Source organism: Capsicum annuum, chromosome 4, assembly GCF_002878395.1.
Source record: "Capsicum annuum cultivar UCD-10X-F1 chromosome 4, UCD10Xv1.1, whole genome shotgun sequence".
NCBI classification, from domain to species: Eukaryota; Viridiplantae; Streptophyta; class Magnoliopsida; order Solanales; family Solanaceae; genus Capsicum; species Capsicum annuum.
In genome coordinates this window covers 229606106-229622403 of record NC_061114.1, presented here as the reverse complement: position 1 = coordinate 229622403, position 16298 = coordinate 229606106, and the positions used below count along the sequence as shown (strand labels likewise).

The following is a 16298-nucleotide window of genomic DNA, read 5'->3' as shown; positions in this document are numbered from 1 at the left end:
GGCTCGGCAACAGAGCTGAGATCTTCATTAAGGTATAGGGATCATATATAAAGCACACTTAAGTCTAAGGAGATTTGTGTGTGCATATAAAATGTCCTCAACGTTATCTTTCGGCTTAAAAAAATAGCCCTTAATTGACCCGTTAAGTAGATGAATCTTGATTAAAAAAAAAAAACATGAGTACTTGACTAGGTATTAATCCAAATTCCAGTGTGAATTAAATTATCCAACTCTTATGTATTAATCCGATCCAACTATATAATTAAATCTGAATTCCTGATTATTAGCCACCTTTGGCTTCTTTGAATTTTGAATCTTAAGCAAAAATCCTGAACTCCACCACTATATGTTGTGGAAAGATCTAATTGTATTTGATGCCATAGGTATAAATTATTATTTAATAGTGTATGATTTAGAATATTAATTTTATATATAAGTTACTTTTTACGACTTAACTATAGCTTTTTTGCTCATCTATGCTATAATTGTAGGATCACTGCTAATTTTTCTTGAATTTGCAAGTGAAAGACGAAACATTAAATTTTATTAATTGAATAAAATTCCAATTACTAGGAAATTTCGTAATTAATTCTGTATTGAATTGAGAGTTACGATTTCCTTCTAGTCTCGTATTAAAGTTAAATAACTTGTTGACTAGTTGATTCGGAGGCTACTAAACAGAGGCAAAGCTAGGGGCGTAAGTGAAAATTCTGACTCTGCCTTTGATTATTAGAAAATTTAGGAATGATAATTGTTTGCGTAAATCTAAACTTTGCGCCTTTTCTGTATTGTTGGAAAATATAATCAAAAGTTGTAGGAAACCAACATTAGTTAGGATTTGATATTTTAATTTGTATCTAAATAGGATTTATAGTCATAAATTATGGAGTAGGTTTTCCTGTTTTGATTTAAAATAGAGATGCTGCTAGTTATTATTATAAATAAACGTCTATGCAAATCGTATGATAAAAGTGAGTGTAGTTGAGTGACATTATAAGTTTTTTTTCTCTTGATGTGCTAAAGTGGACAAGTAAAAGTGAACAGAAGGAACACCAAAAGTTAGATGAAGACAAAGACCACAGTTTTATACATTATGCATCAGAATTTGAAAATAAGGAGACACTTTAGTTATTATTAGATCCTTTATTCATACACGATCACATCAAATCAAACGTGGAATTCCACATAACCTTATTCAAGCAGCGTGTAATTAAAGTAGAGTTAACTCGATCGAACAATCAAGCAAACAAGATGATTCATCGATCATGGATGTTTTAGCTGATTATTTACGTTTGGTGAAAACTTGTTGATGGTTTTTGGGGAAGACAATGGAATGTTATGAACACCACTATCTTCGAAAGCACAACAATAAAACACAGGAGGGTGACAACAAGGGGGTGTAACTCCTTGAGTTGTTGTCACTACGAGGAACAACATAATCACAATAATGTTTATACCAATTTCTTTGGCCATGATGTTCTTTTGCGTTGTGTGAGTAATTAATGTATTATGTATCACCTATTTATAGAAAGATTATGACTAGGAGATTAATTAGTCTTTATTAATCCTATGCTTAGGGATTTCCATTTTACATCGATTTTATCTTCAATATTGTTGATTGATGAAAAATTAAGAGTTGACAAAGATTCCGTGGACATATCATCGCTAGACAAGTTGAACTATAATTATAAGGTGGGAGATTTTGCTATGTAATCCCTTATAAATGTTTGAACGAAAGATCAAAAATACATTTAAATTATCCTAGTTTTTTTGTTTCATATTTGACTTAACACTTGTTAGAGTATATACAAACATTACTCCTTACATATCTAGTGTAGTCCCACAAGTGGAGTCTAGGAAGATAGAGTGTACGTAGAGTTTACCCCTTACCTTAAGAGGTAGAGAGGTTGTTTTCGAATTAAAAAATATATTAACAAGAAATATAGAGGTCAAGCAACAAAAACAGATACAACTTACGAGTATTGCTTACCCCAAGTTATTGGTTTCAAATGCAGCAAAGGAACTTCTTAGGTTATTTATAGATTTAGCGTCTCGAAATTTTTATTTTATAAGCTTTGCAGGAGAGAAACGTCTCGAAAAAAATAACTAGCTTAGAAATGTATATATTGCATGCTCAATTTAATATATATATATATATATATATATATACTGAGACTTACTCCCCATGTCTCAGAGCTTACACCTCATCCCGTGCTTTTTTGGTCGGACCAATCCAACCGGCGATTTCCGACAAGTCTTTCTTCATTGGAAGAGCAAGAAGCGGAACTAGAAGAAAACTTTCTTTCTCTTTATGGATAACCAATTCATTTTCAAATATAGTTGGGAGACGCGGATAAGAAATCAAGGACTTATCGGTAGATCAGCTAACTCGCGCTCTAGTCTTTCATTGACCTTTTCTGCCCCTCGCTCTATGAGGATATGTATAACGTCTTAATAAACACTACTATAAGTATACAAGATGTGTTTCAGTGTTTGTAATAAAGAAAAAATATTTTTGAAAAGAGTTTTATGTTAAAAAAATGGGAAATATTTTTCAAAAATATTGTATACACAAAACTCAACATTCGATTTCAACCCAAGACCCGACTATAATCCTGATTGAGGATCCAATTCTTGACTACGACTCCGATCCGAGACACGATTACAACCCAGACCCGAGACTCCAACTCCCCACCTGAGACCTAAATCTCGACACTAACTCAAAACCCAATATCTAAATCCCTATCCCAACATAAAGAGCCGACCAAGAATTGAATTTTTTTTTTTTTCTGACTTTTGATTTGTCGTCGTTTTTTTTTTTTTCCTCTCGTATTTTGGGTTTTAAATTTTTAGTTTGGATAGAACACAAATGGCTAGGGCTTTGCTTGGAGCATCAGCAAAACAAACCAGCTATGTAATCTTCTTGCAAATATTTCAGAATTTATCCCCTTTTATTATTATTACTTTGATGTATTTGATTTTTTTGTTCTGCAGGGAATGGATACTGCCAGAAAGTCCCTTCCACTTCCGAATACTCATTTCATCATGGTGGTAATTTAATTACGCACTAATTAGCTTAAAGTTTCTCATTTTATCTTATGTTAAACATTAACTTAAACTGACTCACTCATGTCTGGTCTCTTTGCAGCTGTTGCTTTTGTTGCCGGGGGTGTAACATATTTTGCTGCCCTCTATCTCGTGTATGTACACTTCACTTGTTACTAGCAGAACTTTTTTTTCGGTCCTCTAGCTAATTCTGAATTTATATTGGCAGGTTTGACACTAAGCTGAAAGAACTCAAGAAGTAAGTTGTACCTCCTTGGTTTATCTCTGTTATAACCGCCCTAGTAACTCTGCCGTTCTGCTTAAATTGCTTGCACTAATTTAGCAAAGAGTTACTCGAATTTAATGGATTTTGCGGGTTAACAACAAGTAGTGCTTGCTTGGGTTACTGTCTCTGCATAAACCTCCCACTATCAAGTGCTGTATAGCAGATTAGGTTATCAACCTTCACTGCCTGGGGGTTTGGGGGGAGGGGGGGCATGACTTATTACTCCAACATCGATGGTTCACGAGCATTGCTTGAATAAGCTTCACGAGCATCTTCATGTCTTAGTCATACATCTTAATTCATAATGTTCCATCCATATGAGATTTCTTCTACTTCTTTTCGAATGTTATGTACTACTTTCCCCTATAGCATTACTCCGTTGTTGTTACTGCTTTCATTCACGTAGGTCATATTCCCTTTTTTGGACTGTCGTGAAATGCTTTACTTGAGTCGAGGGTCTATCAAAAACAACCTCTCTAGCTCTACGAGGTGGGCTAAGGTTTGCATGCACTCTAACCACAGTAGACCCCACTTGTAGGATTACTCTAGATATGCTGCTAGCGAAACATCTCTGTAATAGATGTATACCTCCTTTTTTCAGGTTCCATCGAGTTAAACTAGCACCCTTGCCACCAAACCTGTAAATCATTTAGCTTGTTAGGTGCTCTTTTTCCCATATAGTTCTCCACTTGTTCCAATAATGACTTCCTGGCTGCTTATAAAAATGTCACGGCTTTTAACTGAGACAACACCCATGCTGCTCTGTGTCCTCATTTTTATATCCTGTATGTCTCAAAATAGTACAAGAATCAGTCAGCCAAAGAAGAGAGTAAAATTCCTCCGCATTCTATGATTTGGAATCCTTTTCAACATTGTGACCAATCCGTTGATTGTCCAGCACTCAATGACTGCATCTCTTTAGTTTGATGCATAAGTATAGATGTTTGATAACCTGTGTTTTAGAGGGAAATGGCACAGTGCCAAGTATCCTGCAAGGACTTAGTTCTACTTCCATTCAAATGTTCTAAGAAATTTTTCGTTTGTTATAAGAAATAGCAAAATACCCCTTGTGGCTTCACAGAAATTAACCCCTCATCCAAATCTGTTGAAGTGCTTCATTCTACAGGAGTCTTCCATCATCAGGTTAAGAAGTAGGGGCTCCCTATCTAAGTTCCCTTTGGAAAGAAAAGAAACCACATGGAGCTACATCAATCAGTATTGAAAATATTACCGTGGAATTGCAGAACTTTGTCCAATTGCTCTACTTCGCTTCAAGTCTTAAGATTCCTAGAAGGTAGTCCCATTTGAGATGGTCTTACATCAATTTCCAACTTCATCCAGACACCGTGTTTTCTAGAGATGGCAGTAGGGCAGGGTGGGTTCAGCTTTAACCCACAAGGATTTCAACCCTCCCCGCCTTTAATGAGTAATTTTTCTTTGCTAACACGTAGTCTGTACCATGTTTCAAGTTTAAACTTAACTGATTATGTTTTTGGTTGAAATAATTTTTCAATGATTATGTAATATTTTTGCTATTACTCGTGAACTGCACTACATACATATAAAGCCGCCCCACCCCTTAAGTTTAAAACCTGCCCCTCCCTGCCCTGCCCCATTGCATCCCTAATTTTTTTCGCTGTATTAAGTCTGGAACCCACAACTTCATTAACCATGGGATTGTTTGCTGGCGAGCAAACTTGACCCTCATAAGTAGTGGTCTTCCCATCTTCTCTTCTTCGTCTGAGTGGAGCATTTTTCTGGTGCATTGATGGAGGATGAAAAATTTTAGAACAAATTTTTACGAGGATGATTTGGTGAAAACTTTCTCCAGTGTTTCAATGGGTTCTAAATTTCCTTTGATTACCTTTCAAATTGACGGACATTAGAAGCTGTATCTTTCAAAGTGAAGAAAATGAACCTTGCATTGTGGAGTGTAGAGTTCATGTGTAAAAGATAATACTTGTTGGGATTTGGTTATAGTGCAATGAGTTTTTGGTTTTATATTGACTTACGTTTTGCAGCTTGTTATTATCGATGAACCTGTGCAAGTTTATTTGTTGTGCTTAAGCAATGCATTTCCTCACACCTTACTGAGTCTTAAAAATGGATATTGTGTCTTGTCATATTGATATCTTTACTTTGTCCTTTGGTTTCAGACTTTGTATCATTTGTTTTATCGATTTACTCTAGCTTCAGGAATTCTAATTCACTGTTATATTTGCCTGATCAGGGAATGTGCTCGTCAATGGAGGTGGGACACCCGAAGTTACGGAGTAGTGGCTAGTAGTTGTAGCTATTTAGTAGGATGCAATTTTGATCCTGTGCTAATGTATATCCTACATGTACTGAAAAAGACACGTTTTGTGGTTATCACCAGTATGTTTTAGTTTTATCTTCAACGTTATAGTCCTTAATTTCTGTGTGCTAGCAATTACCCTGATGTTGAACAACCTTTCTACTAGTTAATATGTAATTTATTCTTATGCACCTGCATCGGAAACTGCTTTAAGCTGTTTAGTAGTTGGTGCCTAGTGAAAGTGGATTGAGTTTCTGGCTAGCATATGTTCTGTTTATGATTTGAATTTTTATGTTGGATAAACAGTCAATCAACTAACATATCAGTGGCTCATTTTCTCCCATTTTACTTCTGATCAAGTTTATAGTATTTGATCCGATATTAACTTGCTTTTAGGTTGAGCAGGATAGAAATACCAGCTCCGGCATTGTCAAACGGGCAACCTATACTTGCATATATTCATATTCAGACGAATTCCAAATCCCATTTTAACCTCATTGATGACCAAATGGCAACTCGAGCTCTTTTCTTAAGCCGACAAGATTGAAAATTTCACGTTCAAGCTTAAGCACTTCTCCTTAGCAAAAGCTAAAAGAAGAGCTTGTACGGGTGGTTGTTGCCTATTGATTTGAAACCAATGTTTGTGAAGCTTATTATATTATTAGTTTGATTACAACATTTGTTTTGATTATCACTTAAATTGTTTCAATAAATCCATCGTTACATAACCACGAGAAGTCTCATTTTATGTAAACAATTTGATGTGATAGCATCATCACATTATCTTTTTTTTTTCTTTCCACATTGTCTCTATTTAATACTCCCTCTGTCTCAATTTATGCGGCACAATTTAAGGGAGTAATTCTATTGTACCCTTTATACAATAGTGTAGGTCGCTAGTTCAAAACTCCTTGCTACTTCTAAAGTCGAGCTTGTCACACGAAGCTTGCCTAGTGCAATTTACCTCTTCTATGCGGTTTTGCAAGTTATTGCACAAGAACAAGGTTTACCCAATGCACAACCAAAGGATCCCTTGTCATAAAAAAATGTCGTACAACACAATACATTATAAAACAACACGTAACCGACCATCCAAACAGAGAATAAAGTGTACAACACGTAACCAACCATCCAAACAGAGAACAAGTCTACAACACAATCAAAAACACCCACCTTCAAGAGATGGGATATGTTGGTTTGAAAATAAATGTGGCCTAGCTGATACGCGTAGATTACATAAAGACAATATTGCAAGTGCAAGAACTCTATTTTTGTTCAAAATGTGACCAAAGCTATATAAAATTCCATGCTCTCTGCACAGGAGAGTTACTTAACATTGCACTCCGAAATGACACAATAGTGATAACCACAAAAATAGAGTCTTAAAATACATATAAGTAGGATGATAACAAGTATGCATAAATACAACTAGGAAATAACAAGTGCGAACATCCCAAGGCCCATTGCATCTTACAAAAATGCGTCTAGCCGTCTATCATCTTACATCACTTCTTTTTCTTTTCCCATAAGCAGACTATCACTACGAGCTCCAACTCAAGAATCAGCACTTCATCCACATACGCCTTTCCCAAGACCTAGAGACAAATATCAAAAGCACTTCCTCCCCATACGCCTTTCCCAAGACTTAGAGACAAATATCAAAACAAGACAAGACAAGGTCAGTACTCAGTTTTAACCGGAGAAGACACATCTATCCAGCACACACCTAGCACCAATTCACAACCTCCAACTTGCAGCAGTCTAATGTCAAAACAGAATGACTTTGTTTTTTAAAAAAATCAAAGAAAAGCAGAATGACTCTTCCTGCATTTGCCACAGAAATTTTGGAAAAAAATATTTATATGATCTGCCCATTAGTAGTTGTTACCTTCATCCTAGTATAACAAGGAACTATAGATGGTCTTAGAGCCTTGATAACCTGAGGAGTTGAACCACTATCAATCAGTATAATTAAGGGGCATCTTCTTTGCATAACCCAAAATTTTGATGGTGGAAGGTGAGGTGGTCACCTCCATTTCCACACAGAGATACCTGTCCCTCTTCTTCTGCAGCTTTTACTTTATAAGTGTTTTCAACCTTCTTATCACTGCTTTCACCCTACCTTAGCTCCTTTTACCTCTCCTATCAATTAAGAGCATGAAGTGTTTTAGGTTTGCATTGATGGCCAGAAAAATAAGTTTCATGGCAACTGTAATAGAGATCCCTTTCTTTGAGGGCTTCATTGGTGGGGTTTGGTAACTCTAGGTCTAGGAACAAAGGTTTTGTTGGTCTGGTTTTGGTTAGGGGTTATTGCTAAGGAACAATGGCTCTGTCTGATCGATGTTAGTTAGAGGATCCTTGCACAATGGCCTTGGATGAAGTGGCTAGGTTGTTTGGGTATTGGGATATTTTGGGAGTATCTCTGTGGAAGGATTTGAAAGAAGCTTCATAAGATTTTGCTTTTTCATAAGCATATATAAGGGTTGTGGGATTATCTAAGCCAACCAGTGGCTTCAGCTCAGGTTTCAAACCCCTTATGTAGCTAGTAGTGAAATGAGTTTCTTCAGGAGAGGCTTTATCAGTAGCATATAAAGCTTGAGCTCATCAAACTTTTCCTGATAGTTACCTACAGAACTAGTTTGTCTATTGTTGTTGGACTCATCAACAATATATCTAGTGGTCTCACATTGCGAAACCTCCTGTAAACTTCTGCGCAATCCAAGGGCTAGTTGGTCCCCCTTTGCGCCAAGATGTGGCTGTCGAACCAAACATCAGCCTTATCCTTGATATGAACTGAAACATAGCTCATTTTATCTTGTCAGAGATCTGGTAAATCTCAAATAACTGTTCAGAATTTGATCTTTCAAGTTTTGTTTGTACAAAACTTGAGCACAAACAGTCCAACTAATGGTTGAATTTAATCTCCTATAGTCGACACACAATCTCCAGGTATTGTCTTTCTTTTTCACAAGGGGGGCAAAAAAGAATGACTAGGTACCACAAAATTCCAGTCAAGATAACGCGCAGGATCAAAAAAGAAAAGATTAAGAAGCTACAAATGAATGTACAATTTAACTTTACTCGAGTTCCTAAAATTTAGGGTCGAACCTGTCAAAAAGGAATATCAGAATTCGAATCCTTCCACGGCAATGGGAAAACATTTTCAACAATTGCCCAAACCCTTTGCCCTATTTTTCCCACCTTGGTTTCTTCTGATTCTTCCTCCCCCTCGATAAATCCATACGGATCAAATGTGGAGACCTCCCACTGAGTGAGCTCCAAGCCACTCTCTCTCAGAGCTATCCCATACATAGCTCGTGCTATCCGCCTCACTCTCTCATCCTACAAACAATTAGACAAATCAGTTAGAGAACAACTCAACATTTGAAATTTGAAAGCATGTAAACACAATGAGATTTACCTTCGGTTCTTTTGCTACTTGGCCACAAAGCTTCCTAATAATTGGATGCTGAGGATTGATTTCGAGCACCCTTTTTCCACGCATGTATGGCTTCTCATTCACCTCGGATAGTGCGCGTGATTTCGATACTCTCTCTAAAAAAGGACTCAAACCGTAGTTTGAGTTCACCACGACACATGGAGTGTCAACAAGAAGGTGATTAATTTTTACATCGACATTCTCATCCTTCAGAAGAAGTCTCCACCATCGAGCAAGCTCTTTGAATGACTTCTCGAGGTTTTTCTTACCAAATTTGAACCCGTCTTTGGACAAATCGTGAAACTTCTTCCCTTTGTATTCCACGAGGTGATGATGCATCATGCGGTGATCTATGTCGCTAGTGAAAAGTATCACCTAGAAAACGAGAACAGATGCAAATAAATTATCAAAGTTTTAATTCGAAAGATCTAGGTTTTATATTAAAGTCGACTTATACCTCGACGTTTTTCTTTGTAAGCATCTCAACAAATGGAGATTTCTCCAATTGTTCTTTGTTGACTATAACATAGAAAATCTTCTCTTGACCTGATTTCATTGTTGACAAATATTGGTCAAGAGTTATCAGGAAGCCCTTCGATTTTGTGCTGCAAAAAAAAGTGAAGTAAAAAAATCAATCACTGTAACGAAGGGTGGGGTTCCAAAGATGATTAATTTGTGGAATACCCCATTTATTCCATTGGATCGTGCCTGTGCAACTAATTGACGAAGATTAACTAACATCAAGACCCCTATTTGCAGTCCCTCCAAGGTAGTAAGAACAATAGGACCCCTTAATATTGACATGAGATAATGCAGTGCGTATAGTGGAGACAAGGGAACAGCTACCAAAATCTCATTAGTTGGGATGGAATGACTATATTCAAGACTTGCATCACTCTTTTGCAAGCACAATTTGTGAGAAATATGAGCTCCTGCTTACTTAGATATGCATGTCTCAACGATTGTCCTTACATGGGAGACACTATAACCACCTAGAACTTTCAATTACATAAATAGGTAAATATTAAAGCATAACCTTGGCCATCATTTTCTTTTAGAAGTCTTCTAGCAATAGTCAGTTACATGCTATTGAACTCTGGAGTTGCTTCTCTTACTTCTCTTATTGGGTCAGTGGGAAACAATTTACACCAACACTAATGGAGGGATGCTCAACGTGGTAGACTAGAATAAAAGTATAAGAATTTACCTTTGAAAGCGGAGAAGGCTGGCAAATTGGCTCCTGTTAGAGTCGGACTTCATGATTCCAATCTTTATGGCATCCGCAATTTCACTCCACAGTCTTGCATACTAACCCTGCCTTTGAGCATAGCCTTTTACCACCCAAGGCTTTATCCGCCGGCTAAAACCATCCAATAACCCTGTAATAACATGACAAGATAGTTAGTAACTTCAATTAATTAACTAACTTCTAATTTAAGTAGTAAAGTACCTTTCTTGTGGTTAATAAACTCATTCGGATCGCCTTTAACTATTTCATTCATGCCATTGAGGTATTGACGAATAACCTCGTCATCATCCTTACTTGCCCATAAAGCAATCTTGGATACATAAAGCAACAAAACAAGATAGACATGAGCGAAATATTGATCAAAAGTAGAATTTCAAAAGGATATAAAAGGAAAAGTACTAACATAGAAATTCCCATATACGAGATATTTCATTTTCTATCATGCAATTTGACACATCTAAATGTTTAAAAGCAGCATTCTCTCACTAGGATGCGAGTTGTTATTGTTATTGAAGGGTATTTCAAACGTATTTGGGGAAATTGGGCATAGACAAAATTGCCCAAACTAATCACAGAGTATTCCTAGTCTGATTTGAGAGTATGGAAAGCAGAGCAAAGGCAATTGAAGAGGGAATTCAAACCTTTGATCGAAAGCCGATGGTGGTAAAAGGATGGACACCGGATGTGGAGATGAATAAAGTAATGGTGGAACAGGTGCCTATTTGGGTACACTTGGAAGGGTTGGATATAAAATACTGGGGGACGTAGGCCCTAACAAAAATAACAATCCTCATTGGGAAGCCATTGAAGACTGATAGTGTGATGACTAATAAGGAAAGATTGATGTATGCTCGCGTATTAGTAGAAGTTACACTGGATCAGGATTTTCCTAATTCAATCATGTTTGAGAATGAAAAAGGGCAAATAATCGAACAAAAGGTACATTACGAATGGAGACCGGTGCTTTGCTCTCATTGCAAGTTTTGGGCATACCCGTGAAGAGTGTAGGAAATTGAACAATACAGAAACAAGGGATAAAGGGAAAGAGGTGATGAAATCAGGACAAGCAAATGGGGCGAAGAAACCACAGCAGGATAGTGACGGGTTCACTATGGTACCCAAGACTAGTCCATGGAAGGCAAAACAAACTCATGTAGCGCATAAAGGAAATACTACCAATACTGGTAACTCATTTACAACTTTAACTCAGAAAGAGAATTTTGATGAGCAGGAGGGTCGACTGGTGGCACATATGGGCAATGGAGCACAAGCAACAGATTTAGGATAGAAGAAGGGTGGGGGCCAACCCCCTCCCCATGGATAGTATCGGATTCTGGAATACCAGAGGTTTGAATAGACTAGATAAGCAGAGGGAGATTAATCTCTACCTGCATAATAGCAAAACTGGTCTATTTGGACTCCTGGAAACTAAGGTTAAGAGGCAAAAAGCTCCGGGAGCTGCTCTTAATCTATGCAATGGCTGGTCGTTCACTACAAACTTGGCTTAACATCCGGGTGGAAGGATATGGGTAGTATGGAAGCCGATGATATACAATGTAAATATAATAACAATGACAGCACAGCTGGTGCATTGTGAGGTACATAGGGGGACACAGAAGCAATTCTGCGTAACAATAGTATATGGATTTAATGATCAAGGGATGAGAAGAGCTCTATGGAATGAACTGGTGGATATTCGGAATGGTATTTGTGGTGCTTGGGCTGTTATGGGCGAATTTAATTGTGTATTGAAAATGAATGAAAGAGTAGGGAGGCCTGTTTCAGTAGCAGAAATTAATGGCTTTAAAGTGTGTGTTACAGCATGTGAACTTCAAGAACTCAAGTCGTCTGGGTCCTTATTCACTTGGAACAAACAAGGGGGTACGAGAAGAGTGTACAGCCATATAGATAGAGTATTAGTCAATAGAGATTGGATCACCTCACTACCTGACTCTGAGGTTTACTTTGCTAATGAAGGATTATTTGATCATTGTCCCACCATAATTAACTGGGAATCTAGAGACTCAAGGTGCACACCTAGATTTCGATATTTCAACATGTGGAAGCTTGATCCGGACTTTCAAATCAAGTTGCAAAACAGCTGAAACAAAGAAATCAAGGGAACGCATATGAATCAGTTGGTAGGAAGATTGAACAGACTCAAGGCCACTCTGAAGGAAATCAATAGAAGCTGATTCAGTGATGTAGAAGCAAAGGAAGAAAATGCATATGGGAAGCTACTGGACTGCCAAACCAAACTACGACAAGACCCCAACAATATGGCACTGATACAGGAGGAGAATACTCTGATTAAGGAATATACAGAATGGAAGAGACCAAGGGCAATGTTCCTATACACGTGTAATTTTATCCTTTCCCGAAAATATTTTAATCATTTTTATTTTATTTTATTTCTTTTAATTTTTATTTTTATTTTATTCACCTTACCGTACTTTTATTTAATTGATAATTTCTCCCCCCAAAATAAAAATAAAAAAGAAGAAAGAATTGGAAATAATTAAATACATAGCATCTTTGCCACCTCACTATGTCACCCCATTGAATGTATTCCATTTTTCATTGAATACATGCAAAAGACACACACCCTACTCATTTTTCCACTCGCCACCCTCATCTTGCTACATGCCACACACTTATTCCCACAAGCCACCAATTATATGCTTCCACATAGGATAATAAATAAAGAAAAAGAAAAATCAAATAAAAATATAAAAAGGAAATTTCTAAAACGGGAAAAGGGAGGCCCATTCTTTGATCATCATCTTCTCCACAATAACAACAATCACAAAATAATCTTCCCCATAAAAAAAAAAATCCTCCATTTTTCTTCCATCTTGGAGAGCAAGATAACAATCCACACACACATAATAACAATTCTCCACCCATCGATCTTCCTCACAAGAACAAAAACCGAGGGAGAGAAAGAGAGAATTGCAAAAAAAAAAAAATTGGTGAACAGTACCCGGTGAACAGTAACCGATGAACAGTAATCGATGAACAGTAACGCCGTGAACAGTAACGGCGTGAAAAGTGACGGTGAATGGATCATTATTTGTCGAGTTGGATTGTTGGTATTAAGGTTCGGCTCGAGGTTTCCGGGTGCGGACTCTCTTTATTCGAATAACATTGAGTTTGAAAGCTTCAAAGTGAGGTCCAATTCTACTTTCCTTCTCTTTTTATTCCATTGTTTATTATATTTGGTGTTGGATTGAATATTGTGTTATTGGGTCCTTGTTGGTGATGACTGGGTGTTTATTTTGACTCATGGTTGGTTTGCTTGATTATGGTTTGGTGAAATGGTATCTCGTTTGAGAATTAAAATTGGTTGTTTGGGGTGGAATTGAGAAATTGATAAAAAGGGTGAATTTATTTTAATTTTTGTTTATTGTTGTTTTGTTTAATTCGGAATATTTGTGAACTCAATAGGAGCATATTTTAGGCCGAGAGCTTAATAGGCAAAGTTAGGTTTGGGTAGGCGAATTTAGGGATATCGTTGAATATTGAAAATTTGAATGTGTGGTGAATATTTTCTAGTTTATCGTACTTGATTCAATTGTACTCATTTGGCCGGGAAATGCCCCGAGGTACTTGTATTATTTTATCCGGGGAATACCCCAAAGTATTTTGTACTAGGAGGACGTTCGTGATTAAGGCCCGAGGCATTAGAGCTTAGTCTGGGATTAGTTTAGAATAGGATTTACATTTCCGTATTTTTCTATTTCGGGACTATATAACTCGGACTGGACACTATATTTTTATTCGTTTTGTTTTGTTTGTTTGTTTGATTGTTTTACGTGTTTTTGTGTGGTTTGTACATCGTAGTGTCAAATTAGCCGATTCATTCTAACAAGCGACCGTGGTCGAACCACGGGATCGAGGGGTGCCTAACACCTTTCCCTCGGTCAACAGAATTCCTTAACCAGGATCTCTGTTCGCAAACCAGTTTTAAAAAGTCAAATCGTTTTGAAAAGGATCTTTCAAAGGTGACTTGGTACACCGGATTATGTCAAGTGGCGACTCTGAATATAAAAAAATGTAAATAATCCTTTTTCGAAACAATCATTTTATTTTGTCACTTTAATTAATAAAAACTCTTTCGAAATCTAAAATCAATCCTTTTGGGGTTAAAAAGGGGTGTGACAGCTTTGGCGACTCTGCTGGGGAATCGTTTTCAGAATTCAAGCTTATTTTTTGGAGTTGTATCGGCTTAGTTTGACATTAAGAGTGTATAGACATTGTTTGGGGTTCAGGAAGTGTTGGGAAGAAAAAGAATGAGGAATATGCATCTGCTATTGTAGTTGGACAGCAGATAGGTCAAGAAGACCACGTCGTCGTCGCTCTCAAGCTCAAGCTCAAGTTTATACCTAAGCTCCACATAATCACTCCCAAAATCCATTATACTTCGTTCCTCCACATCCATATCCAGTGTAAAATGCACAACTACATGTTCAACCCTCATCTTACCCACAATGACATACCCCAACGCCCCAGAGTCATCCTCTAACTTCACGAACGTACCAAAATCCTTCTAGGCCAGATTTTCTATCCAAGCCAAACAATGAAATGAGGCAGAAGTCGAGAGATAGCTTTACACCAATAGGAGAGTCATATGCCAATTTATTTCAGAGATTGGTATAGGAGGGCATGATCACTCCTCTCCTTGGACACACTCTTAATCGGCGTTCAAGAAATTTTAATTCTAATGTACGATGTGCGTATCATTCTGATGCTCAGGGTCATAGTATTGAAGGTTATCGAGATTTGAAAAGAGAAATTGAGAAGATAATTCAAGATGGATTAATTATGGTGCAGAACATTGACAGTAAGGGAAACTCTAGTCATGTTGATATGTAAACCAGTGGTTAAGATGTCAGATTGAGCAATTGACAAGTCATCTCTCTCCCTACTAGGAAGAGGTCTGGTAGTTTGTTTTATCTTCTTTTCTATTTTCCGAATTATTTCAGGGTTGTAGTTTGGAATCTATTTTATTTTGTCCCTTTGTCGTTTATGTTCAAATCCTTCTATCTTTTATTTCAACTAAATGAATTATCCATTTCCCTTTGTGTTTGAATATGTGTCGTTTGTTTGTTTTCTTTATACAGTACATTTTATGTTGATTCTAGCGATATGACGTGCCTGTGAAATTTTCAGTCAGATCTTAAAATCTAGTTTAAGCATGACCATTGAATCAGAGGGTTAAAGTTAGAAAAGAGAGCATCTGAGAAAATAAGTAGAGTGCTGAGACATTTGGTGACAAGTTCATGGCTTCTTTGAAAATTAAGGCAATTATTTTGAGAATCACAAGAATAACTTGGTCATCAATTGAAAGACATGTCTTAATTAGGTCAAACAGTATTTGCATGATCCTATCAAGAGGAACAGAAAGAAAATCAACTCCACGAAAGCATGAGTCATTCAATGTGAGGAATGTACAACAAAGTGGAGTTGTATGATGGGCAAGTGTAGAAAAAGAGGTGACACACATGCTCGGGGCAAGTTATTGTTGTAAAACATTTCATAAGTGATCTTGATCGTGCACTTTCACATTGCATGCTATGTACTAGCATTTTCAAGAATTGATATGACGAAGGCATTTCATTTTGCTATCCAAACATTGTGTCATCCTTTGTTTACCCCCATTTGGGCCTTAGTGTTATTTTCTTTCATGCCTCTCTTTTGGAATCAAGATAAGAGTCAACAAAATCCAAAAAAATATGTCGAAAAAAAAAGAAAAGATGAGTGTCAAGAAAAATAAAGTCAGAAAAGTCCCAAAGACAAAAAAAGTCAACAAAAGAAAAAATAGAATCAAGTGAAAGAACAAGCTGCTAGAACTACACATGACCTGATTCTCTTCTATCTAGTGTGAGATACGTAGGCTGCCCTACCCTAGGCTTGGTCCAACCAAATAAACAATTTAGAATTGCTCAGTCAAAAGAAACTAGGGCATGAGTTGATCCTCATT

The 16298-nt window shown here is 37.0% G+C and overlaps 1 protein-coding gene and 1 long non-coding RNA gene across 6 annotated transcripts; one reads left to right on the top strand and one right to left on the bottom strand.

Moving 5' to 3' along the window:
• The first annotated feature begins 2340 nt into the window (after positions 1 to 2340).
• Positions 2341 to 5886, top strand: LOC107866864. 2 transcript variants are annotated; one of them, XR_001673046.2, is made up of 5 exons: positions 2341 to 2914; positions 2995 to 3051; positions 3149 to 3200; positions 3275 to 3304; positions 5562 to 5886. It is a non-coding gene; the product is annotated as an uncharacterized LOC107866864 (long non-coding RNA). The 2 variants fall into 2 exon arrangements; XR_001673047.2 differs by having other exon boundaries at positions 2489 to 2914; positions 2995 to 3048; positions 5562 to 5818.
• A 595-nt stretch (positions 5887 to 6481) lies between these two features.
• LOC107866865 (endoplasmin homolog) lies at positions 6482 to 12653 on the bottom strand. Of its 4 annotated transcripts, XM_047411382.1 has the most exons (7): positions 10957 to 12618; positions 10517 to 10625; positions 10274 to 10445; positions 9524 to 9671; positions 9049 to 9441; positions 8736 to 8969; positions 6482 to 7271 (listed from the first exon to the last, which is right to left on the bottom strand). In XM_047411382.1, exons 3-6 carry the CDS (start codon positions 10324 to 10326, stop codon positions 8739 to 8741), a joined length of 825 nt encoding a protein of 274 aa, XP_047267338.1. In that variant the 5' UTR covers positions 10327 to 10445; positions 10517 to 10625; positions 10957 to 12618; the 3' UTR covers positions 6482 to 7271; positions 8736 to 8738. The 4 variants fall into 4 exon arrangements, with proteins under 4 accessions (XP_047267338.1, XP_016568355.1, XP_016568356.1 ...); XM_016712869.2 differs by lacking the exon at positions 6482 to 7271 and having other exon boundaries at positions 8654 to 8969; positions 10957 to 12653; XM_016712870.2 differs by lacking the exon at positions 6482 to 7271 and having other exon boundaries at positions 8654 to 8969; positions 10719 to 12618.
• Between the last annotated feature and the right edge of the window lie 3645 nt (positions 12654 to 16298).

Excerpts from the sequence above, each read along its gene's own strand:
- LOC107866865 (XM_016712869.2), bottom strand. The coding sequence starts at position 10,326 with ATGAAGTCCGACTCTAACAGGAGCCAATTTGCCAGCCTTCTCCGCTTT. Across the intron at positions 9,672-10,273 it reads AGCCTTCTCCGCTTTCAAAG|CACAAAATCGAAGGGCTTCC; the intron begins GTAAATTCTTAT and ends TTTTTTTTGCAG. Across the intron at positions 9,442-9,523 it reads TTACAAAGAAAAACGTCGAG|GTGATACTTTTCACTAGCGA; the intron begins GTATAAGTCGAC and ends CTCGTTTTCTAG.